General features: G+C 46.7%; 1 protein-coding gene and 1 long non-coding RNA gene across 9 annotated transcripts in view; one reads left to right on the forward strand and one right to left on the reverse strand.

Annotated features, from left to right (window-relative positions):
• The window catches only part of PIGG (phosphatidylinositol glycan anchor biosynthesis class G (EMM blood group)), a 40,714-nt gene extending 21,010 nt beyond the window's left edge, over nt 1-19,704 (reverse strand). For 2 of the 8 annotated variants that reach the window (XM_027104026.1, XM_027104025.1), the window contains exons 1-7: nt 19,411-19,699; nt 18,300-18,505; nt 10,725-10,934; nt 9,231-9,419; nt 8,174-8,315; nt 1,484-1,696; nt 1,326-1,368 (exon numbers count right to left, since the gene is read on the reverse strand). In XM_027104026.1, the coding sequence (XP_026959827.1) occupies nt 1,361-1,368; nt 1,484-1,696; nt 8,174-8,315; nt 9,231-9,419; nt 10,725-10,934; nt 18,300-18,505; nt 19,411-19,564 (1,122 nt within the window). In that variant the 5' untranslated portion in view covers nt 19,565-19,699 and the 3' untranslated portion in view covers nt 1,326-1,360. Of the gene's footprint in view, nt 1-1,325; nt 1,372-1,483; nt 1,697-1,795; nt 5,122-8,173; nt 8,316-9,230; nt 9,420-10,724; nt 10,935-18,299; nt 18,506-19,410 lie in introns of those variants that run through there. The other 6 variants (XR_003432329.1, XM_027104021.1, XR_003432330.1 and 3 more) reach the window with 5 other exon arrangements.
• Nucleotides 19,705-20,066: 362 nt separating this feature from the next.
• On the forward strand, nt 20,067-25,423 carry LOC113619214 (uncharacterized). Its single transcript, XR_003432331.1, has 4 exons — nt 20,067-20,381; nt 22,067-23,250; nt 24,362-24,508; nt 25,307-25,423. It is a non-coding gene; the product is annotated as an uncharacterized LOC113619214 (long non-coding RNA).
• The last annotated feature ends 2,040 nt before the right edge of the window (nt 25,424-27,463 follow it).

Raw genomic sequence — 27,463 nt, forward strand, 5'->3', positions numbered from 1 at the left:
TCAGAGTAAACTGATTGAAAGTATGGTCCTGGGGAGCTGTCCTACCAAGATATAAACACCCTCAAAAAAAAAAAAAAAAAAAAAAAGAGATATAAACACCTCTAGTTTCTCGCAGTCCTTAAAACTAAGGACACACCCCGCTTGGGCCCCATCCACCTCAGATGCCAGACCGTTGCCCTGTCCCTGGTCCTCACCTGCACCCACGCCAGCCAGGCTGTCTCCATGTGAACCGCTCTGTCAGCAAAGTTGCTGAGACCTCACCTGCCGTATGAGCGGACGGTTCTCAGTTCCTCATTTTATTTTTGGCCACGCCGCGTGGCTTGCGGGATCTTAGCTCCCGGACCAGGGATTGAACCCATGCCCCTTGCAGTGGAGGTGTGGAGTTTTAACCCCTGGACCGCCAGGGAAGTCCCCTCAATTCCTCATTTTATTTTACCTCGAACCCCATTCAACGCAGCTGCTCACTCTCTCCTTCTTGAAATTCTTTCTTTATTGGCTTCGTGGACACTGACCCCGCCCCAGCCCCCCAGCATACACACAAGCACCCTGCCTTGCAAGCCCGCTCTTCCCACAGCCTTCCCCACCTCAGTGACGCTCACTGCATCCTTTCACTGTTCAGCTGCAAACCCCAAGTTGTTCCTTATGTCACTGGATTGCTTCACCTCACATCCAGTGCATCAGCCAATCCTACCTTCAAAGCAGATCCAGAACCAACCATTTGTCCCGGATCCCACTGCCTGGGCCCTCGCTCCCTCCCCTTGCACTGAAGTAGCGCACCAGCCTCCTGGCTCTGCTGCAGCACAACACAGCCCTCCACACGGGCACCTGAGAGAGCCTCTGAAAATGCAAGTGGAAGGTCTCAGCTCTGCACAACACCCTGCAGGAGCTCCCCACTTACTCAGAATGGAAGTGAGAACCCCTTCAATGTCCAAAAGGCCCTCAGCCCTCAGCCCTCATCTCCTTCTGCCTTCTGCCAGTTCCAGCCACTCGGGCCCCCGGTCACTCCTTGACTGTGCAGGCACATCCCCACCACAAGACTCTGCGTCTGCCACAAGGCTCCCTCCCAGGCCAACCTGCCCCAGTGGCCCTCGCCCACCTGCATCCCCACCCTTCCCTGGTTGAGCCTCTTCCTAAGGTGCCCATCACTATCTGACATCTGTCGTTGCTTTCCTCTCTCCCCCGCTCTGGATGATAAGCTCCACGAGGGCAGAGCTCTCCTCCTGCTGTGTCTCTAGTCCTTCCAACAGCCCCTGGCCAAACAGGAACTTAGTGAAAAAAATTCAGCACTTGCTGAGTAAGTAAATTTATGAAAGATTTTGACTTACATGGTTGCATCTGTGGGTGTTGCTAATGGTGATAGTCAGGGTTCTAATGAAAAGGAACACACAGTCAAAGACTGCTGCAGTGCACACCACAGGGACATCAGGCGCGATGGAAACACACACACAGCATAAGAGATGTTAGCAGCTGCTAAGCGGCTTACCTTTTTTATATGATGGAACATTCTCCTGCAACAACTTGCTAAGCTGTACTGTATTTAAATGTAAAAATCTCAGTTGTTCCCTCATTGGCTTTCCTTCTACAACTGGGAATATAAGATTGCCGACGCTGCTCTTTGGAATCGGCAGACCAAGCCCTACTGATAGTGTTGCAGCCAAATCAGTCTGTTGAATATACTTTGGGCGTCTGACGTCACCTAGGAAAAAGAAGACAGCTTGAGTGACAGGCCCTAGGACACGTGTGATGGTGGTCACTCCTCAATTTGACCTTCTACAAGTAACGTAAGTCAAACCACCCATCTCTTCAAACCGTCCTGTGTAGATTCAGACGGAAACCACATCGCTGTTTTTCACGTCAGTAAAAACACTGAATCCTCATTTTTTGCGGAGCCTGGTGCCTCCCTAAAAAGCAGCACACAATACGCGGGAGAGGCACTAACGCAGGAAACTCAACACCACGCGTGTCACAGCGTGGGGTGGATGCCGAGGGATGTTCACTTTGGTGAGGTCAACGGTCACCCTGCTGAACGAGGGTGAGGGTGGATCTCTGGCGGCCCTGCTCCGCTGCAGTCAGAGCAGTCCACGCAGCCCCATAGGGAAGCTGATGCAGACTTCTCCACGCATCCTGAGCAGCAGCAGGTGCCTCTACTGGGGAGAGCAGAACAAGGCTGGGTCCAGCCGGGCCAAGTTCCATAACCAACTCTGACAAGCGAGACACCGCCCACCAACAAGTCCAAGGCCAGCAGTGGCTGGCCAGCCTCCGAATTCCTGCCAGGAGAACGGGTGTGACGTCAGGACACTGGGCTCAGGCTCCTGCTGTGCCACCATCCAGTGGGAGGCTTTGGATAAGAAACTCAGAATTTTGTCATCTGTAAAGAGAGCATCTGGCTCACAGGCCTCAGAAGCTACAGTGCAGGTCTTGGGGGCTGGGGGGTCACCAGGAGAGTCTACCCGGGACAGGCAGTGCCGGTGCAAGTCTCTTAGACACTCTAGTGTGAGTTTATAAAGCTTTTACTTTGATTGTGGCAATTTCTGGTTGTATACAATTTTTCTTTTTAATTTGATGAGATGTATTAACCTTTTCTTGACCAACCATTCACTGATGGCTTCTGGGTTCACTCAGAAGAACATTTCCACCCAATATTATTATTTGTTTCCTTCTAGAATTGTCTTACATTAGGTGCTTTGATCTGAAACAAAACAAAACCCAAAACAAAAACCCCACCTTAAATTGCTTTTGCTCTGATATTAGTGATGGTGCTGGTCTTGTGCTGAGACCACTGAGGGCCTCACACGATACTGTCAGATCCGAGAGTACTGACAACCGGCATTCTAAGCTCGGGAGGAAGACAGCACAGGTGAAAGATCTCAGGAGGTAATTTTACAGCAGTGAAGTGAAGGGCGAGTTATCAATACGAACTCAAGATCAATTTTATTTTAAAGAGATTTCCTCACTTTGTACAGAAATGAGTAAGCCAGTATGCATGAGCACTGCTAGCTGTGAGACGGTGGTCCTCAAAGACCCCTTTCCACTGAAAGGAACCAGGGCATCTTGGAGAAGCAGCTGGTTTCAGGTCCAGGGAAGGGCTTGTGCACAAGCGGCTGGGACACCTGCTCGGACTAGACAGCAACAGAGCCCTCAGAGATACTAAGGCCTCTGGGACTGTAAGGTCAGAAGGACTCAGGAGGTCATCTGAAGATGTTCCCAGTTCCCAAAGATGGGACAAATGGAATATTAGATAATATTAAATAGTATCTATGGTGAATTGAAACAAGCTTAAATCCATGAGTTCAAAATGTCCCAAAAATAAAAATAAAAACTAATTGGTCATAGTTGAAGCACGCTAGTGAACTCATAGTGAACTAATTCACTGATTTGAAACTGGGAATTAATTGGGAAGAATAAGCCATCAGTGACCTCCTCTCTCTTATATAAATGGTAATGCTGGGTAACCAAAAAGTAGATGGGGGAAGATTCTCTTTACTGAATTATTTTGGCTAATTAGTGAAAAAAAAAAAAAAAAGGACTTACAGAATTAAAACATCACTATTTGTAACCTCTAGTGAATTAGTGGCCCTAGGTGGGCATCAGTGGCTACTGACATCACCACACAGCAGACAAGTCGGACACTCTGTGCCTCCTGCTAGCAAGAGTCTGGTCCAAACCAACCGAACCAACAGGATCTGAATCTGCTCATGACTCCAGGTCAGGTGGGATTTACCGGATGAGCAAAGGACATGTTAGCAGACAATGCAGAGAGAGACTCCACAGGACAACCGACCAGGTTCTTCAACAGATAATCATAATAAAAGAGGATGGGGATGGAGACATATAAATTAAAAGAGACTTAGAGACGTATCAACAAGAACTGACATTACTTTAAAAAGAATGTGGGGAATTCAAGCCTAAGGATGCTCTTGAAAACTATGAAGGTTTTGGAGGTAAGCAACTAAGAGGAAGCTGGCAGCTTCATGAGAGCAACAGGTTAAACCACAGGCCAGCTGGAAGTTTACCAGAGAGGATCAGGGAGAAAAGACAGCTAAGAAGGGCTCCCCTGGCATCAGAAGAGACTCAAAGACTGGCCTCGAAATGATTTCTGCAAAGTGGCCCAAATAGGATGAGACCAGACTGCAGAGCACATTGATTATAAATTGTCGAAAACGAGACAGCAATCATCCTGCAATGAGGGGAGCCAACAGCTGGGTGGGTGTGGCAGCAAGAGAGGCAACAACTTAGAGCCGCCACAGAAAGTGACCGTCACAGAGCTCCGCTGGCTCCCAGGGCGCGGCGCCCTCACGGGAACGACAGCAGACTTTACAAGTGGGGGTCAAGGCTTCCCTGGAGCAGTCCAGCCAAGGTACTCAACAAACCAACACGCAAACAATGACGACAGGCCCTTGGAGGGGAGGGGAACAGTAGCTAGAGTTACTGCAATATAGTATTTAATGTTCAGTTTTCATCAAAAACTCCAAGCAATTATGCCAAGAAACAGGAAAGTACAATTCAAAGAGAAGAAAAAGCAGGCAACAGAATCTTCCTGGGAAGGGCCCAGATGTCAGAGTTAACAGACAAAGTCTTCCAAGCAGTCATCGTAAATGTGTTCAAAGGACTAAAGGAAACTATGCGTAAAGAAGTAAAGGAAGGTGTGATGGCAGTGTGCCATCCAATAGAGATTATCAACAGAGGGGCAGGAATTATAAAAAAGAACCAGAGGGAAACTCTGAAGTTGAGAAATATAATAACTAAAATGCAATATTCACTGTAAAGGCTCAACAGGAGATTTTCAACTGGCAGAAGAATCAGCAAATTTAAAGACAGACTGATAAAAATTATGCAACCTGAGAAACAGACAAAAAATCTTCCAAATTTGATGGGAAACATCAAATTGACACATCTAAGAAGCTCGATGAACTCCAAGTTGGACAAACACAAACTAACGGACATAATAAAAATGTTGAAAGACAAGGAGGGAAAGAAGGGAACCTAATTAGATTAATGATTGATTTCTCATCAGAAACCACAGAGGCCAGAAGGCAGTAGGACAGCACATACAAAGAGCTGAAAGAAAAAGACCAGTCAACCAAGAATCCTACATCCAGCAAAATGACCTTTCAAAAAGTCAAGGTGAAATGAAGACATCCACAGACTAAAAAAGCAAAAACGACAGTTCATCGCTAGCAAACCTGCCTTACGAGAAACCCTGAAGGAAGCTCTTCAGGCTGAAAGCTAGTGACTCCAGATGGTAATCTGATCCAGTTTAAAAAAAAAAAAAAGCAAAGAGTACCAGAAATTGTAATATAGTTATAAAAGACAGCATAAATACATTTTTTCTCTTAAATTTCAAAGCAATTATATAGAACCATATATATGTGTATATAAAACCATACGTGTGTGCGTGTGTGTGTGTGTGTGTGTGTGTGTGTGTATATATGTTGTCAGCCTACAACATATAGAAATGGAATGTATCTGACAACAACAGCACAGGTGAAGAGAAGCGAAGCTGTACTAGAGAAAGAAAATGACACCATAAGAAAATACATGTCCACACAGAAACTTGTTCATAAATGTTATCTATAGCATCATTCATAATAGCCAAAAAGTAGCAACAACCCAAATATCCATCACCTGATGGACGGATGGATGGACAAATGTGGTGCATCTGTACAATGGAATATTATTCAGCAACAGAAAGGAATGAGGTCCTGACAACTGCTACAATGTGGATGAACCTTGAAAACATTACCCTAGTGAAAGAAGTTGGTCACACAGACCATTTACTACATGGTCCATTTATTAAAAGACCATTTAGACACTACATTTATTACATGGAATGCCCAGAAGAGGCAACTCTGTAGAGACAGGTAGATGAGTGATTGCCGGTGGCTGGGGTGGGTGTGTTACTGGGTTGGGGGAAGTGGTGGTGACCACTAAAGAGGTGATATGTCCCAAAATTGACAATGACGATGGCTAACCAACTCTGAATGAACTAAAAGGCTCAAAAAATAAGCGTGATGACAAGACAATATAACTACCCTTAAAGCAAACAAACAAGTAAACAAAATAAGAAAGAGCTCAGACTCACTGTTGGCACTGAGGTCAGCCGCGTGAGCAGCCCATGCAGGCAGTTCCTATGCACAGCCGCCCTGGCCCTTCCTATCTGAAGATGTGTCAGGCCTCCCAGGGAGGAGATCCTTAAATACCCATCTGAGCAATGAAACATCAGCACTTTAGTTAAAAATAACCCTAACAGTCCTGTAATAAAAGCATGCCAGCTTAGTTGTCTCTTCTCCCCCCAGACTATAAGCTCCCTGTCTGTAGTGCCAGCACAGCGCCTAGCCTACTGTGGGCGCTCAGTACCCCTCTGCTGCATGGGTGGACAGATGGATGTGTTTCTGGCCTGGGGCTCTCACTGAGGTAGAGGAGCCCCACGGGACCCTGCTTTGGGCGTGCAGAGTGGGAAAGCTGGGTGTATGGAGGCCAGGGCTCTGATGGGCACTGCGTGCACTCACTGGAAGGCAGGCTCCAGCTGGGCACCCAGGAAAGGCTCAGGTTACAAGAGCCAAAAACTTATACCTTAGGAGGTCAGACACCCAAGAGGCATGCTGTAAAAAGACAATAGGCAACAGGTGGAGCTTCTTCCCCAACCAATCCCTACTCAAGTGGAAGACTCATTCACTCCATAAATATTTTCAGCGTCCACCAAATGCCAGGCAATGTTGAGACCCAAGGCATACAGTGATGAATAAAACAGACTCTGCTCTGCCCAAGCGTAGCGCACAGCAAGGAGAGAGACGGACGCAACCACACGATTCAGGCTGTGATTACAAACCACGCGAAGGATGACGGCAGAACACACGAGCACTGTGAGACGACCGGAAGGAAGGTGGTTTGGATTTTTGGCTGAGACCAAGGACGAGCGTATGAGCAGGCTGAGGGGCTGAGGAGCACGGGGTCGGGCGCGTGAGGAAGAGTTATCACTTGGAGGACCTGCGGGAGAGGTCAGGATTCAGCGAGTAGTGAAGGATGTAGCTCAAGACAAAGCCGTGAGGGAGGCGAGAAGTCTCACGCGGGAGTTTTACTGTATCCGAGGTTCAGCTACTGAAAGGTGGCACGTGTGGGCGCTGGGAGCCGGGCGGTTGGGCTCATGCGAGGAGCAGGGAGGGCAGATCGAGGTGGACGCCCACGTTTCCAACTTGAAGAGCCGCGTGAATGGCGCCACCTGTTGACGGGGAAACAGGGAGGGCAGATTGCAGGTGAAGTCACGTTTGCTCTGCCTGTGGAAGATCCAGGCGGAGGCATCAGCAGGCAGTGGAGTAGACAGTCTGGAGGTTGGAAAAGGGGAGACAGCTGGAGGGATAAATCTGACACGTGTGAGCCTATTCATGGCATTTAAAACCATGGGAATGGATGAGATCATCTCAGGAGTGAACGCAGAATGAAACAAAGGCAGTCCAGAAAAAAGGCCAGGGCAAGGAGGCTAAGCCAGCAAAGAAGACTGGACAGCAGAGGGAGAGGGAGAGGGAGACCAGAAACGTGGAGGTCCCAGGACTAGGGGTCAGCACTGCCGAGCGGTGCTGAAGGGTCACCCGAGAGAAGCCAGAGCGTCCAGTGTGGAAACAGCTGGTGAGCTGGCTGCCTGCGTGTGACGACGTGAGGGGGCAGAGGCTGTGCACAGGTCTGTGCTGGTCGAGGGCACCGGCGTGTCTGGGCTGGAGAGCTGCGCTGTGTCTGAGCGCTGAATGCGGGCCCTCAGTCCTACTCAGTCCTGCTCCTGTGGTTCTCGCTGACGTTGCTGTTCAACATATAGTCTCAGATAACGGATACTGCTTCTTAACTTTAAATTTTTATGTTTCTCTCAATTCATACATGCACTTCAGATGTCTCTAAGCCACTGGCACTTTTTACTAACAGTTCCAGATATCGAGGCGGTGACATTCATAGCACACAATTCCCAAAAAGAACATTTGTATTTTAAGAATCGGCAAGAAACGTAAACTCCAAATCCTGACTGGCCCTTGTCCCATTATTTTTCATTCTCACATCGTTCAGGGTTTTTTTCCAAACTTACACAGCTTCCAAAAATGGTTAAATGGTTTTTAAAATTAAAATCAAACTACAGAAAGCAAAGAAATAAAGTACAGTTTTAAAGTGTTAAACATTCCCAAATTCTCACCAGGTTTCCTTTCAAATGCAGAGCTGATTAAGATCATAGCGGTGTTTACTTCCTCCACAGAAGAGGCTCCGTGACCTCCAGCTTCAGACATGCCATGATCACCACAAAGAACCAGCAGATTGGGTAACAGAGTCTCTCTCTCCTAGAAGGTAAAGGAAATACATTTCAGCTGAACCCAGCCTGGGGAGAAGATCATGTGTTCTCAGATTTCAGCTTTACTTTGTAAATAGTAGCTCTTCCTAAATTTTTCTTTTCTTTTCTTTTTAACCTATGAGCTTATAGTCAGATCGAAGGGTCAACGTCGAGTAATGTCATAAATAAAACAAACGGAATCACATGGAGGTCACGGAGCACAGGAGGGTTGTGTTAGGCCTCTCAGGGCAGAGAATCAGGGTTTGGTTTCTGTCTTTGCCGTTTCCAAGCTATGGGCGCCTGGGCACATTGCTCTTCATGCCCTAGTCTCCTTATCTGTCAAACAGAGCTGCCCCTGGCCCCTGGGGCTCTGGCCAGTGGCTTTTGCTGCCCCTGCATGTACCTGACAGGCTCTGACTTGCCCTTGCTGCTTTGGCACCTGGAATACACCTTCACAGATGGCGCGGCGGCACCCCTGCCCTTCAAGTCTCAGCTCACGTCTCCCACGTCCTTAAGGACGACTGCTCTGACCACGCAGTTTAAAATTACAGCCTTTCTCTCAGACGTTGTGCCCTCCTCCTGCCCTACGTTCTGCTACGGCACCGATCGCTGTCTAGAATACTTATGTGCTCACTGATTATGCTTCCTGTTCTTCCCTCCTGGCTAGAGATTAAGCTCCACAAATGCCCAGACAACAGCGACAGAGAAGGCCTCCAGGAAACATGAGCTGGATGAACAGGTCGAGATATTAAGAGCCGCTATTCCGCAGGGCTGCTGGGTACGGTGCCCGGCACACGGCACGTGCTCTGTAGGCGAAGGCTGCTTGAGTGATGGTAGGTATGAAGCTCACACAAGGTCACCCCAGTTCACTGTAGAAGCTACATTTCTTCTAGGAAACACTGGCACCTTGACATTCTAGGCCCACCTCTGAGAGCAGCGAGGTGTGGATCTTCATCAGGACGCTGTCCATCTCACTGAGCTTGCGCCCGATCAGCGGGCTGTTGGGCCCAGAAATGTGGCCGATGTGGTCCAGCCCAAGGTAGTGGAGGATTAACACATCCCAATCCCGCCTTTTTAATACTTTATCCAAATGTCTTGTAACATTATCATCCACCTTTAAAGGGAAAAAGAGTGCATATGAATAGCCTCCCTGATTTCCCTGGTGTTCACTCTTCAAGGAAAAGTGATACGGTCATTTTAACACCTACGGGCTTATTTTAGGTACTAGGACTCATGGGAGTTTGAAAAGACCAAAACCAAAACCAAAACCAAAACACCAAACAAAGCAGCCCCCCAAATAAAAACTGTCTTAAAAAATGTTTGCATTAGATTAAGCTTTCACTAATATTGTTTTTATGTCTCTAAGTTATGGATAGAACATATTATAACTTAAACAAACAAAGGCTGTTCTCACAAAACAATTCTTCAGGATCACTACCGGGGCTGAAACTAAAGCTGACCAGATAACCAAGTTAAATGGGTGTCAGGTTGTTATGAGGCAAGTGAGGGCTAAGGCAGTTAGCTAAGACAGGACAGTGCCCAGAGTTCAAGGAACCAGCGGGTGAAGCTGGGGGCGTCTGCCTGTGCCCTACGAGCAGGCTGTTTGGGGAAGAAGGAGGCACACACTCAGCAGTTCCCAGCCACACAGCCCCTGACAGAGCCACTAGCCAGGTCAGCCCTGACCCCTCCGTCCCCCTGGAGAGTCTACTACAAAGACAAGTGCTTCTGAGCCGTCACACACAGGGTGGGCAGTGACTGCTGTGTCTATACGGTCAGCTTTGGCAAAGGGTGTCGGTGTAACAGGACGGCAGGCGCTCCCCCGGGCCAAGCAAACGGGTCCATCCAACTCCAGCTCAGACGGTGCCTTTGCCCTGCGGGCCTCCCTGTGCCCCAGGGCCAACACGGAGCGGGGTGGGGGGGTGTCTAATCTCCTTGCCGGAGGCTGCACACGCAGCACAGGGCCGATGCCCTCCGCAGCAGGTAGGCTCGCCCAGCTCATGTCTGCCCTCATGCTGCTGCCCTCACAGGAGAACAGCAGCAAGGCAGGATCCCAGGCAGACCGTGGGGACCTCAGGCTCTGACTCGCAGACTCTGCCACCCCATTCTGTCCACTTGCGAAGGCCCCACTCACCTGTCAAAACTCCGGCTGAGCGGCTCCTCCTGGGAAGCCCTTCCCGACCCCCGGTACCCGTCAGTGGGTGCTCACCCGGTCTGGGCTTTGGGCTCAGAGAACTATGCTCACACTTGCATTAGGGTTTATGGTCCTGGCTTGTAGCTGATTATGGGAGGAACAATTTTTTCAATCTCTCCATACTATTCTCAGTATATTGATAAAAGCCACATACAAAACAACGTTGCCTCTCACTGTTAGAGGGTACCAGGCTCTGTCTCATAGAATATATTTTTCTTAAAAACTGACCTCTGTATAATCTGATACAAAAAAAGAGGTTGTTCCGTCATATTCCACAAAATGCTTTGGGAATAACTTCACCCATGTTTCATCTCCGTAAAAGATGATTCTTTTCCCCGCTGCTTTTGCTCGTGTGATCACGTTGTCTTCCAGCAGTGTGGGAGAATTGAGGTTCCTGACGACATCGATGAAGCCGGGGAGGCTCCCCGTCATCAACGCCTGCAGAAGGAAGCATTCAGGGCTCAGACCACAGAATCCAAGCACAGCGTGGGAACAGGCACAGAAGGTGATTCCAACGAATGGAAGCGGCAAGCATAGAGCTAAAGCAACACCAGTGCTGAAGGCTGGGCCAGTATTAGGACAAAGGGGGAAAAGCTACACAGATTCTTGGCAAAACCAGCAAACTCAGTAAGTGAAGAACTGCTCATATTTCAGCCGATGAGAGGACAAAGGAGAAGGCCGTGGGGTAGCTAGAGGGCTGTGGTCAAAAAAGCAGTGACGGATGATAAGAAATGAAACAAATGGCAAAGGGTGGTATGCACTCTGTATACCCAAACCCACCATCAGGTCCTCATCTAAGCTTCAGATCTGCTTCATGTGACACGCAAACTCCGCACACTGATCCTGAAACCCATTCATTCTACTGTCCCCCCGCCCCCCGAGAGAAAGAGCAGCCTCCCACACACCCAGGGAGGAAAGCGGTCCCTAAACAGGAACTCTGAGGAATCCTCACAGTAAACTCGCCCAGGGATGCTGGTGGGGCCACCTCCCCGCCCCACCCAGCACCGTAATTTCTTGGAGGAGCAGGTGGGTGCGACATGTCTTCACACCTTTCTGCTATAGAACGAAGTCAACCACCTCCCTCATTTTAGCAGAATCTAAATGGGTCGTGGGTCTCCATGATCTGGAGTTTGCTGACAACCTACAACACTGGCATCCAGGGACCTGTGCAATGAAAATAGAGGAATCTGGACAATGCTAACAAGTGTAATAATTTTGCCAAGACTTCTTTAACAGCAAAGTAACGCAAAAATGAGTTAATCTTGGACTTTGAGAATGAGGAGCTTGGCAAACCCTCTCCCTGAAGAGCAACGATAAAACTGGATAAAACTGTCAAAAACAACCCCTTCAAGACTTTGAACTCAACGAAGATATACACAAATTGAAATGTTCTTATCCAAAACACGTCCGCATTTCGGTAAGAACTGAGAGTACCTGTGGTGTTTTAACCTGGGCTGCTCCCCTCCCGCACACCCAGTTCTGTGATGTGGCAGCCATGAGGACCCGGAGGGGCCTGCCCAATCCAGCACTCCACGGAGAAGCCCCATGCCAGGGACAAAGCGAAAACAGGGAAGGCCAACGTCACAGCTACCTGAGGCTTCAACGCTGGTTGTAGTAAGACACAGCAAAAAGTCTGCAAAGGGGGTCTGGGGAATGGGACAGATGCGGTAGGCTTCTGTGAGCTCCCACATGGTCCTGGAATCTGGAAGGCTATGTGCACACACAGGGTGAGTGTACACTCAGGGGAGAACAGAGAGGGCCTAGTTGCCTGGTCCTTCCAGCTGAACACAGGCCCTGCTCAAACAAAGTGAGAGTCAGGGAAGACTCATAAACTGCCTGAAGAGTGGCTGACGGCTGGAGCCACACACAAAGACCCCCTGTAGAGAGTGGAGGCCACACCACAATGTGTTTAAGCACAACCTGTGACCAGTCATTGGCTCACCACTCAGCCATCCCGACCTGGCTGCCCCTCAGGAAGAGTGGCTTAAAAAAAAAACCAGGAATTAAAAAAACACAACAAGCAGAGACATCAGTGAGTGTATATTTCAGGACTTCAGGAGAGACAGACTCTCTAGAAGTAGCCTCAGCAAGTCAGCAAAACAGCGACAGCCACCAGCACTCCCGGGTGGGGATCAGGGCCCAGAGCCGAGGTGGGAGTCGCATGCATGTATATACTCGGTCAATCTCATCAAACTGTACTATACTGTATTGTATGAAAATTCTACCTCAATGAAGTGATTTTTTAAAATGTGAGCCTTTCACCCCAAAATTCTACTTCCTAAAGGTAACCAGTTACTTTGGGTGAGTATCCTTTCATCCGTATACGTACAATCAGAAATACATAAAGTACGTTTTTTTTTTTTTTTTTTTTTTTTACCAAAATGGTAACAAACTATATAGATAGTTCTGCAACTTGCTTTTTTCACTTAATAACATATCATGAACCCCTTTCCACAGAAAACATACAGGTATTTCACCTTCTTTTTTAAAAACAGCTACAAAGTACTCCAGTGTCTGGATATACAATGTATATATCCAAGACGAATTTAATGACAATTGTTTTATTTTTATTTTTGAAAGCAGAAAAGAGAATTTATTTTATGGATACTGAGTACCCACGAGCAGAGAGGAGAGATTTAACTTTTGGAAAGCTAACAGGAACTAAGGCTAGCCGCTCTCTCAGTCACTCAAAGGACACAGTCTCGCATGTGTCCCTTTTATTTCTCTGTATGTCTGTTTTCTTTTTGTCACTCTTCCTCTTTTTTTTTTTTACATCTTTATTGGAGTATAATTGCTTTACAATGTTGTGTTAGTTTCTGATGTATAACAAAGTGAATCAGCTCTATGCATACGTGTATCCCCATATCCCCTCCCTCTTGCGTCTCCCTCCCACCCTCTTTAATCCCACCCATGTAGATGGTTGCAAAGCACCGAGCTGATCTCCCTGTGCTATGCAGCTGCTTCCCACTAGCCATCTGTTTTACATTTCGTAGTGTACATATGTCAATGCTACTGTCCACTTCATCCCAGCTTACCCTTCCCCCTCCCCATGTCCTCAAGTCCATTCTCTATGTTTGTGTCTTTATTCCTGTCCTACCCCTAGGTTCATCAGAACCATTTTTTTTTTTTTTTTAGATTTTTTAGACGTGCTACCATATGGTATTTGTTTTTCTCTTTCTGACTTACTTCACTCTGTATGACAGACTCTAGATCCATCCACCTCATTACAAATAGCTCAATTTCGTTTCTTTTTATGGCTGAGTAATATTCCATTGTATATCTGTGCCACATCTTCTTTATCCATTCCTCTGTCGATGGACACTTAGCTGCTTCCATGTCCTGGCTATTGTAAATAGTGCTGCAATGAACATTGTGGTACATGACTCTTTTTGAATTATGGTTTTCTCAGGGTATATGCCCAGTAGTGGGATTGCTGGGTCACATGGTAGTTCCACTTTTAGTTTTTTAAGGAACCTCCATACTGTTCTCCATAGTGGCTGTACCAATGTACATTCCCACCAACAGTGCAGGAGGGTTCCCTTTTCTCCACACCCTCTCCAGCATTTACTGTTTGTAGATTTTTTGATGATGGCAATTCTGACCAGTGTGAGATGATACCTCATTGTAGTTTTGACTTGCATTTCTCTAATGATTAGTGATGTTGGGCATCTTTTCATGTGTTTTTTGGCAATCTGTGTGTCTTCTTTGGAGAAATGTCTCTTTAGGTCTTCTGCCCATTTTTTGGATCGGGTTGTTTGTTTTTTTGATATTGAGCTGCATGAGCTGCTTGTAAAATTTGGAGATTAATCCTTTGTCAGTTGCTTTGTTTGTAAATATTTTCTCCCATTCTGAGGGTTGTCTTTTGGTCTTGTTTATGGTTTCCTTTGCAGTGCAAAAGCTTTTAAGTTTCATTAGGTCTCATTTGTTTATTTTTGTTTTTATTTCCATTTCTCTAGGAGGTAGGTCAAAAAGGATCTTGCTGTGATTTATGTCATTGAGTGTTCTGCCTACGTTTTCCTCTACGAGTTTTATAGTGTCTGGCCTTACATTTAGGTCTTTAATCCATTTTGAGTTTATTTTTGTGTATGGTGTTAGAAAATGTTCTAACTTTATTCTTTCACATGTAGCTGTCCATTTTTCCCAGCACCACTTATTGAAGAGGCTTTCTTTTCTCCTTTGTATACTCTTGCCTCCTTTATCAAAGATAAGGTGACCTCATGTGCGTGGGTTTACCTCTGGACTTTCTATCCTGTTCCATTAATCTACATTTCTGTTTTTGTGCCAGTACCATACTGTCTTGATTACTGTAGCTTTGTAGTATAGTAGTCTGGGAGCCTGATTCCTCCAGCTCTGTTTTTGTTTCTCAAGATTGCTGTGTCTATTCGGAGTCTTTTGTGATTCCATACAAACTGTGCAATTTTTGTTCTAGTTCTGTGAAAAATGTAACGGCAATTGCTTTTAAAAAGCCTCCAGTGGAAGTGCCATTTGAGCTGAGGCATGAAGGTGGAGTTTTGTCTAGGTGAGGTGAGGTGAGGCTTTCCAGGGCAAAACACAGCAAACTGCAAAAACCCCAAGGTGAAAGGGGGCAGCACACATGGGGAACGGAGCTAGGTGTGATCTGCGTGGATAAACTCACAGGAAGAGGGAAATCGGCTCAGATGAGGGTGAAGAGGCAAACGGGGGAAGACCACGCACCCTGAGGCCTGGGTTAGGAGGCAGAGTGTAAGCCACTGGAGGACTGTTGGGACTAGAGCAGAGCAACGTGATCTGTTTGGACAGGTTCTGGGTGAGAAGTGCTGGGATAGTTTTACAGTCCAGGCTCACACCATAGCAGACTGGCCTACAGTGGGGGTAGTGGAGGTGCTGGCTGAGTCCGGTTAGTCACATAAACAGTATACAGAGATCTGTTCACCTCATTTCTTGTGAGGAGTGTTATCATCAACCTTTCAATTTTTACAATGTGATAAGACTCTTTAGTTGCCTTTAATCTGATTACTAGTGCAGTTAAGAATCTTTTCCTATGCTTACTGGCATATTTCAGTTTCTTTCTATGTGGATTTCTTTCTATCCTTTGTCCAGTTGCTCCTGGATTGTTGCCCTTGATTGGACCCTCTTTACATATCATGGGGTTCACATCTTGTTAACTGTAAATAATTTTTCCATTTATTGTCTGTCAGTTGACTTTGTTTATAATGTCTCCCACCACTTGGGGTTGAGTCTACCCACCCTTTCCTCTGGGCTTTTATAAGGTACTTCCCTCCTCTTCACACTAGTTTGGGTTCACACGGACATTTTTAAGAAGGGCAGGGACTACCTGGTATCCCCTTCACCCCAGGAAACATGTAGGCAGCAAAAAAGTTGCAGCTGAGAGCCCAGGAATTTTGAGCGCTTATCTGTCATCTCCTTGGAGGTTTCCCTGGGGTTGCTGTGGTCTTGGGAACAGCAGTTTCCTGACTTCTGAGAATTAAGGAGGGCTCTGCAGAGACTATTAAAAGAGAATTTGATCTGGTCACCTTATTCTGTGTAACACAGTGTTGCTGTATAACACAGTGTGACCAAGCAACGCTCTGGAACTAGGCAAACATAAGGTTATGCTCGGTTTCTGATGCCAGCTGTGAGATTTCACACTTCAAGCCTGTTTCCTCATCTGGGAAATGGAGAAGAGAGTGGCACCAACATCATGGAGCTTCCATGGGGCTGTGGTAAGAGTGTACAAGACAGTGCCTGCACCACGGGTGCACCACAGCCAGTGGTAACTGCCGCTGTTACAACTATAAATTCCCAGGAAAAGGAAAGGCATTCAAAAATCAGTTACAACGTTTTAGAAGGAAGCTACTGCAGCATCTTAACATGTGAACATGCTACTAGAGACATTAGTCTTGAAATTTTAAAACTGGTGTCTCGTGGCAATTGTATCAGCACCTCCAGATGAACTAAGTCCCTTCCTAGGTGGAGGCAGGGCAGGGGACACACTCCTTAGCCAACACTACCTGATCCTATCAAATTCCAGAGCAAGGTAACCCTAACTCCAGGATGGACTTCCTGTATACTAGCTCCTCCCTGATAGAGAATGAGGAGCAAGAACCTGCAAAGGACCCAAAACAAAACACTGGTTTGGTAAAATGAAACCAAAGGGAGGGCCACACCGGCCAATGTGCAAGACTGAACAGAACCTGGAGCCACCACGCTCACTTACATTTTTCTTACAAATCTGCCCAGATTCCTAACAACTCTTTTCTTATCAGAACAAAGGAGGAATGGGTTCCTCCCACACTTCTGACAGGACAGGTAAAGAAAGCAGTGATCCTGGTGGTCAGGAGCCTGGATGCCTTGCTTCCAGCTTCCACAGGACTTGTTTCAGCAGAACGACTGCACCCCTAAAGGCTGTTCCCAAGCATCCTGACTACAGGTGGCCTCCCCGACTCCCCATCACTCTCCATCACATTCTCCTCCTCAATTTCTTCCGTAGCATTTATCACCTCCTGAAACAATTTTGATTATTTATTTGTATACTTACATATTTTCTGTCCCCTCAATTAGAAAGTAAGCTTCATGAGGACAGGACAGTTGCTGTCTTGTTTTTTCACTGAATCCCTCTTATCTAGAACAGCACACAGTACATATAGATCCTCAATAAATATTGAATGAAGGCCAAACCACATCCAAAAGAGGCAGAGAGAATGGGAAACTCAAGAAAAAAAAGTCAGTAAAAGATGCGGCATGAACCCCTTCAATCCCAGACTGCTTTACTCACCCAGTAAACATTTGCTGAGTAACTACTAATGCTGCCCCCAAGCTTTAAATCAAGAAGTGACACCTTCTCACCAACTAATAAGGTGTCACACGATCATCCACAGATGTAAGGTTCAGCCAGAGAGTTCTACACCATACCGGTCTGCAGTATATTCACAAACTTTTAAGGTCCTCTGTCCTTTTCTGATCCCACTTCTTTACTCAACCTTCGGGTCTAAGTGTGAATGCAATTTCCTCAGACAGGCTTTTCTGAACCACCCCAATCTAAATTGAGCCCCCAACCAGCACTGAACATCACGCTCTGTTCTTTTTCATTATGCATTAATCACACTTTGTAACTGCACGTTTACTTGTACGTTCATTTGTTTAATGGCTACGTCTCTCATTAGAGACTGAAAGTTCCATGAAGGCAGAGATGTTATTTTAAAAAAAAAAACTTGTTTCTGAGCAAATCAATAAAGCTTTACTCTTCTCTTTCCCCACAGTTCTTAAGTAAAGCAGTAAAGCATATGTACTTTAAAGGCACTCCCACTAGGCTGAACACCTGAAGGCGGTTTATAGAGTAAAAACAGGTATCTGTGAGGCCAGATCATGTTGGTTTGGTCACTGTGTATACTAAAATTTTGTACAAGTTATTTAACTTATCTGAATTTCTTCCTCATCCATAAAGTCAAGTGACTGAACTAGATAACCCTAGAGGCTCCTCCCAGAATTCTAACTGACCCCCTGATGATTAAAGAAGATAGCAGGTTAGCAAGGAGCATGGTATCTCTTGGATTAGATTGGCCTAGATGATCTGGCTCTAAATGTTACGCTTCCCATGAAGCATGAGCTGTTGGCTACCTTTATAGAGGGCATAAATCATGGGTCTTAGTTCCATCCTATCTGGGAGGCTTTTTCAGCATTCTATTGCCCCAGCCAGGTTGACAGCACCAAACTAATTTCCACTTAGTTAAAACTGGGACTCCAAGTAACAGACTACAGAGAGCCCCTCTAACCCTCTGAAAGAGCCAAACCATGATGTATAATACGTTCAGTCAAACTCTTTACCTTGATTCGAGGCATAGTAACTGTAGGTGGCTTTGCTTCAGCCACAAAACTGTGAGATGATCCTTTTTCCACAAGATAAGTTGTGTAGGGCATAAATTTCACACCCTTTGACCCAAACACAAAGTCATCTCTCAAGGCGTCTATCAGCATAATAACAACTTTACTGAAGAGAGGTGGTGGGAGCTTGGTCCAGTTGGAAATGGCTCCTAAGAGTGTTTGAAAAAGAAAAAGAAAATTGAATTTAACCTTTATTTAGCATTCAAGCACCTTATAATCTAGTTTCTGCTTACTTCTCCAGCACATACTCTGTCACACCTACATATCCTGAGCCAAAGAAAAAGGCCTGTTCTTGGGAAACAACGCTGGGATCAGGGGGTGGGCAACAAGTAAGCTCAGGGAGCCCTAATATTATGTAGTGAATTCCCCTTAGCATGATGGGGAGTACTGGCACAGAGGAGTCCCTTCGTGAGTATCCTGGAATGGGACATTAGGGAGATTGCCCTAAAACACAGTGTTGCAGGTAGGGGATGGGCGAGCATTTACAAACTGTCTTTCCATGGTTAGTAGCTGGTATTGTGTGGATTTGATCCAAAACGTGAGTTCCTTTACCTAAGATATACTGTTGGGTAGGTGAGGGCCAGGGAGGGGCCTAGGCAGGGAGGTCTTAACTACTGGAAAAAACGGGGTCTTAGAGGAATGCCATAGAAGAAAAAACGAGAGGTCGGCAGCAATCTTATCTGTTGTGTCTTCCTGAGCAAAAAGGGTGCCTGGAACAGGCAGTGACCCAAACATCTGCTCAGAGAAGGGGGTTGGGGTGTCACTGGATGAGTAGAGCTGGGGAGACGCTTACTCTTTACGGGTATGGAGATCTTACTTTGCGGTGACCAGGGAGGAGGATCTTAGTAGGGCTGGTAGTGGTGCTTGCCACAAACTTGTAGGATACATAAAAGGAGGCTGGAACGGTAAGAAGGGGACCCTAGGGGGTGGGGACCAGAATGGAAGAGACCACCCGGGAGCCGCGGGAAGAAGTCCAAGAGGCGAGGCTCATAAGGAGGGTCCTCCGGGAAGAGTGGGGCCCGGGGAGCAGAGACGCCCGGGGAGCGGTCCATACCAGCCGAGGGTTCGGGCGCTGGGGACTCTGTTTGGTGCTCCGTCCCGGAAAAGGAACAAACGGGAGCCGGGAAGAATCCTCGGAGGAAGAGCGCGACCCCGAGCACCTCGATCACTACGCAGCAGGCGGCGAAGGTCCCGGAGCCCAGCCGCATCGTGCCCACCCGCCCGGCCGGGATCCGGGTTCCCGGACTCCAAGTCACGTCTCGCCCAAAAGCACCGGCTTCCGCCTCCAGGGAGCCGCCTCCGAGCAAGCGCGAACGGGAGGTCAGGACAGGTGCCCGGCGTCCCCGCGTCTGCCGTCGCGCCGGAAATACGCGCCAGGGTCCGGGCGCTTCCGGGGCGGGGCGGCCCTGAGCTCACGGGCGTCTCGTGTACTTCTGGGGCGTCAGCCGGCAAGGCACCGCCAGCCCCGTGTTACGGTCTGAGCCCCTCCGGCTGTCTCGGGTTTATGGAGTCTATGCTGTGTGCCGTGCCTCCTGCCAGGAGCTGTCACGCATTTTGCCGCGTTTGCTCTTCGGCAGCCTGCTGAGTCAGGTGCCGTCGCTCTGAGAGCCCTCGTGTGTCTTGGGCAGGTCTGTGCAGAGGACGCCGTCTCCGACCACGGCTTCGAGTTGGGCTGCCGTTACCTCGCTAAGTGACCTCCAGAAGGCAAGCAGACTTCCTGGGTCTGGGTGTCCCTGTGCGGGATTGGACCTCGGGACTTTCTTGGGGCCGCATCCAGACCCCTTTACTGCCTGGTGCCTCCATCTCCGGCTTCTGAGTGTGCTGGGGGCCAACAGCTCACAGCCGCCCCCTTCTCTGAATAGTTAATTGTCCTTGGGGAACTGCTGCGCCCGGGAAGTTACCACTCCCCAAACGCCTGGAGCTCATGGCCGACTGGGGTTGCAGTATAAAGGCCCAGCTCCTTTGCCTCCAAGAGAGTTGACTCGTGCTATTCGTGCTCCGAGCTCCTCTGGAATGAAGTTGAAGGTAGTCTTAAGCTAAGACCACATCCCTGCTGCTTTCTCCTGTTTTCTTCACATCCTCCTCCCCAGAGCCTTCCCTTGTTAAGGCTTATGCACCCGACCTCCCTTCTAAGGCTCTCCTTTAAGGAGACTAGGCGCAAGGCAGACTCCAAGGTGTGTCTCCGAGCCCTAAATGTGATGAGTCTATAACGAGTCAGTTTTCCCAAGCTCTGACGATGACATCTAAGCTTCTACCACCTTCTCACCAGTACACAGTAACCATGCGTGTTGATGATAACCATTTAAGGACAGCTGAGGTGTATCTAGTTTATCACCTGCCGGGCACTAGATCAAGCCCTTTAAACGGATTATTTTATTTGGTTAACACAACAGCACTTTGAAGTAGGTAGTTTTATTATTTTTTACTGCAGACAAAGAAATGATGTCAGAATGTAAAGTAGCATATCCAAAGTAACGCAGCTAAACAGCCACAGAGCCAAGATTCAGAGCTATCAGTCTGACTCTGAGCCTGAGCTTTGAATCTCCACACTTTGCTAACATCTCAGAAAAACAAAAAACATCTTCTCCCTTCCAGTGGTTCTTGTTATGGGCTCAATGGGGTGCTCCCCAAAATACATATATTGAAGGCCTAACCCTCAGTAGGTCATAACGTGATTTTATTTGGAGACTGTGCTTTTAAAGATATAATTAAGTCAAAATGAGGTCATTTGGGTGGGCTGTAATCCGATGTGACTGGTGTCCTTAGAAAAGAGATTGGGACACACAGGCACGGAGGGAAGACCATGTGCACACATGGTGAGAAGGTGGCCATCTAGGAGCCAAGGAGAAAGGCCTGAGGAGAAACAAAACACTGCCAACACCTTGATCTTGGACTTCTGGCCTTTGGAACTGTCAGAAAGTAAATTTCTGTTGCTTAAACCACCCAATCTGTGGTACTTTATTATGGCAGCCCTAGCAAATAATACAGTCTGTATTAGATTTATATCTTTTCATAACAAATACCACAAACTTAGTAACTTAAAACTAAGTTTTATGATTTATGATCTCAGTGTCTGTGGGTGAGGAGCCTGGGCATAGCTTGGTGGGTCCTCTGCAAGGTTGCATTCGAGGTATTGGCTAGGGCTGTGTTTGCATCTGGAGTCTCGACTGGGGAAGGATCCAGTTCCACTCTCACTCAGGTTGTTGACAGAATTCATTTCCTTGCAGCAGTAGGACTGAGGCCCTGGCTTCCTGCTAGCCGCTAGCCAGAGGCCACCCTTGACTCCTAGACACATAGGCCTCCCTAAATAGCCTTTGACGTTTCTGTGAATTAAAACTATGATGTTCTAGGTTTATGTATAAAATAGATAACTAGTGAGAACCGACTGTATAGCACAGAGAACTCTACTTGGTGTTCTGTGGTGACCTGGATGGGAAGGACGTCCAGGAGGGAGGGGATGTATGTGTACGTAAGGCTGATTCACTTTTCTGTACAGCAGAAACTAACACAACGTTGTAAAGCAACTATACTCCAGAAACAAACAAACAAACAAAACTCCTAGGTGACACAGAATCAGTGATCCCTGGGAATCCCTCTGGCAGTGTGTCGTTATTCAGCTGGGCATGGCTGGGGGAGATGCAGACACTGGGTGGGGGTCAGACCTTACAGGGGCTGCTGAACATCTCTGTTCCTTTTCCTTTCCGGTCCAGGAGTGAGAATCCAGAATAATGAGAGGACAGCCAGCAGGGGAAGGAAGTCCCTGGGAGGCGAGTTGGTCTGTTTGTATTTTCCTTATTTTAACATGCATTTTGTTATTGTGTGCTTTTGCTAGGAAATCACCAATTTCCTGTGGATTTCCAGTTTGATGCAATAGGTTTCTCTTATTTGAGTTTTAATTTTTCCTCTTTCTCTAGTTTTCAACAGAATTGTCACAATTACGAACAAATATGGGTACCTTATTGTTAACTAAAATCCATATTTTATTTGGGTTCCCTTCGTTCTTCCATTTTGTGTCCTAGGATCCCATCCAGGGTATCCCGTGGCATTGAGTCATAATGTCACTTTAGTATGTTTTCGGCTTTGACATTTTCTCACACTGTCCTTCACTCTATGACCTCAGCAGTGTTGAGGTGGCCTAGTCAGGTATTTCGTAGATTGTCCCGCATTGGGATTTACTTGGTGTTTTTCTTGTGATTAAAATGGGGTCACGGGTTTTGAGGAAGCAGATCACAGGGGTAAAGTGCTTTCTTGTGACTTTATATCGTGGGAACATACATCAGGGCAACTTATCACTGTTCATGTTAGCTTTGCCCTTCTGGCTCAGGTAGTGTTTGTCAGATTTTCCCCACTGTGAAGTTACTTTTTCCCTAAGTCTGTACTGTGTGTCTTCTTTAGGATGAAGCCACTGTGTGGCACCCACACTTCAGGAGAGGGGAGTATTTTATTTACCGCTGCTGTGTACTAACATTTGAAATTGGGCAGTGTGACCCTCCAACTTTGAATTTCTTTTGAAAAATTGTTTTAGCTCTTTGGGGTCTCTAGAAATTCCGTATTTTGGCGTTTCACATTTTGCTCCCCTTCACATGGATGTACCCCAGTTTGCTTATGCATCCATCTACTGAAGACATCCTGATTCCATTTAGGTTTAGACATTATGAGTAGAGTTTCTGTGCACAATAGCATCCTTGCTTTTGTTTGGATAGAGTTTTACAAAGCAGTTGTGTAATTATTGAAGGTGTGAGAAGTTGTGTAATTATCTCAAGGTGTGAGACTTGTTTGGCTTTGGAAAATCCTGCCAAACTGTATCTCAAGGCCGTCTACGCGTTCCATCGGCGATGAAGGAGAGCTGTTGTTCCCCACCCTCCAGTGATCAGGGTCGTCCTTGTGGGAGGAGGTTAGTAGTTCTCATAGGTCCGTATCGCTGTCTTGCTTTACTTTGTGATTCCCTAATGGTATATGATGTTGATCATGTTTTTGGCCACTTATTATCTGTTTATCTTCTTTGGCCAGACATCTATTCAGATCTTCACCCATTTTTAATGCAGTTGTTTGTTTTACAGTTCTTTGTATAATTTGAGTACAAATTCTTTATCAGATATGTGTTTTGCAAATATTTTTCTCACAGTTTATTGCTTGTTTTTCAGTTTTCTGGAAAAGGCATTTCACCGAGTAGAAATTCTTAATTTTATAAAGAACACGTTACTGGGATAAACCATAATGGAAAAGAATGTATATATGTGTATAATAACTGAGTCACTTTGCTGTACAGCAGAAATTAACACAACATTGTATGGTGTTTTTTTTTTTTTTTTTTTTTTTTGCGGTGCGCGGGCCCCTCACTGTTATGGCCTCTCCCGTTGCGGAGCAACAGGCTTCGGACGCGCAGGCTCAGCGGCCATGGCTCACGGGCACAGCCGCTCCGCGGCATGTGGGATCTTCCCAGACCGGAGCACAAACCCGCGTCCCCTGCATCGGCAGGCGGACTCTCAACCACTGCCACCAGGGAAGCCCTAACACAACATTGTAAATCAACTATACTTCAATAAAAAAAATTAGTTTACAAAGAACATGTTACTAACTTTTTTCCTTTTGTGCATTGGCTTTTTGTGTTGTGTGTTAAAAGTCAAACCTCATGATCTATGTGCCCAAACCCATGGTCATGTAGATTTTCTTCTATGTTTTCTTTTATAGTTTTTATAGTTTTATATTTTAAATTTGTCTGTGGACACTTTGGAATGACTTTTGGTGTAAGTTGCAAAGTCTGTGTCTACATTCATTTCATTGCATATGGTTTCTGATTGTTCTATACCTATTTTTCAAGAAGTCATGGCATATTTGCTGCCATGTTTGAATTTCCAAACATTAGTGGATTCAGCAGGACGGCCAGCAGGGAACTCGATCTCCTCTGAACTGGGAGTGGGTGCAGCCTGCATTTCCCACTTTGCCAGCACAGGGTGACAAGCCCACTCCTCTTACCAGTGCGCACCTGCCTTTTCTGCACACAGGGCTGGCCCTGTGCACAGCTGACAGGAGCCTGGCCTCCTCAGGAACCTCCAAGGATTTGGCTTCGGGACAGTGCAGGGCTGTATCCACGTTGAGACGAGCTCGGTTTCCTCAGGACTGGCTGGGAGGTGCCTCCCTGGGAGAAAAAGGTGAGGAAAAAGTGGGGAGAAGCTTGCTGTGCTGACTGCCTGGCTGACTGCCTGGGGTGGGTATCTGTTTCCAGAGGACCCAGCAGAGGAGGGGCTTGATGTGGAAAACTGTGGGTTTTAGTGAGTTTTGTGTGTGGTGCAGTGTCCCGTGTCCTCCTCTGGCTTGTGATGTTCCATTTTCCAGGCAGTTTATTGAGGGGACTGTCCTTTCCCTGGGGCATGTCCTTGGCAGCTTTGGCATAAATTAACTGAACACATGTGTGTGGGCTTATTCTTGGGCTCTCTATTCTATTCTTACGGCCCCTTTGTCTCTTTCTGTGTCATTTCTACACTGTTTGGTTACTGTAGCTTCGTAATATGGTTTGAAGTCAGGGAGTGAGTTTCCTCCAGCTGCTGTTCTCCTTTCTCAGGATCCCCTTGGCTGTTCGGGGTCCTTTGTGTTTCCATACAAATGTCAGGACTGTTTGTTCAGTTTCTGGGAAAAATGCCTTTGGCATTTTTGTAGGAATTGCATTGAATGTGTATATTTGGGTAGAATGAACATTTTAGCACTACTAATTCTTTCTATCCACGAGCACAGGGTATCTTTCCATTTATTTACGTCTTCAATTTCTTCATCAATGTCATAACATTTTCAGTGTGCAGGTCTTTCACATCTTTGGGTAAGTTTAATCCTAGGTATTTTGTTCTTCTGATGTTACGGTAAATGGGGTTGTTTTCTTAATTTCTCTAATAGATTTTTGGTGGGTTGATGTGGAAAACTGGAATTAGAAATCCCACTGTTTCTACCACATCCAGGTCATCCAGAACACCCAAGATGGGACTTCCCTGGTGGTGCAGTGGTTAAGAGTCCACCTGCCAATGCACGGGACGTGGGTTCGATCCCTGGTCCAGGAAGATCCCACATGCCGTGGGGCAACTAAGCCCGTGAGCCACAACTACTGAGCCCGCGTGTGGCAACTACTGAAGCCCGTGCACCTAGAGCCCGTGCTCCTCAACAAGAGAAGCCACCGCAATGAGAAGCCCACGCACGGCAACGAAGAGTAGGCAACGAAGAGTAACCCCCGCTTTCCGCAACTAGAGAAAGCCTGCGTGCAGCAACGAAGACCCAACGCAACCATAAATAAATAAATTAATTAATTAAAAAAAATAACTAGACTGTCTCTTCTAATCTGCATGTGTTCAGTGTACAATTCTTGTACACCTTTTCCCTCACCTCTATTGGAGGCTGATTCAGAACACATACAACCTCCTGGAGAAACTTGCCCCAACCCTGCTATGTACTGCCACCTAGCTGGCCTGGTACTGAGTCACCAAAAACTTTTGTTCTTTACTTGATTCTTAATTCCTTTAGAATTCATTACTTTACTGTTATAAATGTTTATTGTCCTTGTAATAAATCTTTTAATAAATCATTTTTATTTTAAAAATAAATATTGTACTTTAATTACTCCATAGATGAGTGATGAATGGATCACACTTGACATATGATTGTAATCTTTTTATAATTATTAAAGTAATACACACATGTTATAAAAAATTGAAATGTGACCTAAAGAAAAGAGGTTTGCCAACCCTGCCCCCAGAGGTGGCCATCTTGAACGGTGTGGTGCATCTCTCGCAGGGTCTGTCTGTCTCTGTCTCTCACACACAAGCAGATTTGTTTACATTTCTGTTGATGTCACATCTGTGTGGTCTTACAGATGGGATCCTGGATGCAGATGGTTGGTCCTCGTGCTTCCCACCTAAGAGGACCCTGAAGTCTCCCCTGGAATCAGGGGAGTGGGGGCATTTGAGGGCATTTCCCTCAAAGTATGCCTTAGTGACATTGATTATTTTGAATTAATGTTACTTAAGAAAAGAGCCATGCAAGAGAGACACTTTTTACCTCTTTTTTCTTTTTAGGAGGAAATAAATCTCTCCTGTGAAAGGTACCCCACCTGGGGGCTGAGACCTGAGGGCAGATGGCTGCAGGCGTGCTGGCCCCTGCAAATCAATTCATTTTGGGAACCTTCTGTCGAGACTACTGAGGTGCCAGTTAGCTTTGTGGTGACCAAAGCCAACTCCTGTCTCTGCCTGTTTCTGAGAAAAGACCTGAGTCTGAGCCATTATAGATTCTCTGGATTTCTTGGCATATGGACTGACCTGCACCCTCTCATCCTGACAGACCCCTTGTAGAAACACCTTCACTTTAAGAGTTCTTTCACCTCATCCAGAAAATAAACAAATTCCCCATCCCCATACCCAACAAACAAGGAGACAGATATCCATCTGCTTTCCTACCTCAGTCACTTCAGAGAGTCACTCTCTTAGAAATACCGTAAGCTCAATGACATACCGCTGTCTCCCTTTCTCTGGCACCATACCAACCCCGGGTGAGCCCCGTCTTACGTGGGCACGACGGCACCATTCAGGTTAGCCGGAGACAGTACCCCAAAGTGGCCTGATGGTACCACCGTACATTGAAAATGACCTACACACCAAATCGGCCTTAAACATGGTGGTCCAGAGACCAGGGATGTGCATGTGCCTCTGATGAAATCACTGCTCAGGAAACCCCAGCATCTATCATCCGTCTTCTCCACGTTCTTCTGACCTTTGCTCTTCCTCTTTTCAGCTGATATCTTGCTAGATTGTTCATGGACAAATTAGATCCCATCTGGCAAAAGCAGAATCATCTTCCCAACACATGAGAACAGGCACGGGCCCGCACCCATCTTATCCCTCCTTGCCTGCCCAGCCCGTCATGTCAGAAACGTGTCCCTCCTCCTGTCAGAAGCCAGACGCCAGGTAAAGGACTTAGATGTAAAGGAAACCAGAATATTGTCTTGAGCTACTGACACTTCAAAAAACAAAGCAAAAACAACTCCCCCCCGCCCCACACACAATACAGCAGGTGCAGAAGGGCGTTCTGAACCTTCTCCTCTTCCTTCCTGGAAGCAGCAGATAACATGT

Source organism: Aethalodelphis obliquidens, unplaced genomic scaffold (genome assembly GCF_003676395.1).
Source record: "Aethalodelphis obliquidens isolate GAN/ISIS:26980383/991018 unplaced genomic scaffold, ASM367639v1 scaffold6, whole genome shotgun sequence".
NCBI lineage: Eukaryota > Metazoa > Chordata > Mammalia > Artiodactyla > Delphinidae > Aethalodelphis > Aethalodelphis obliquidens.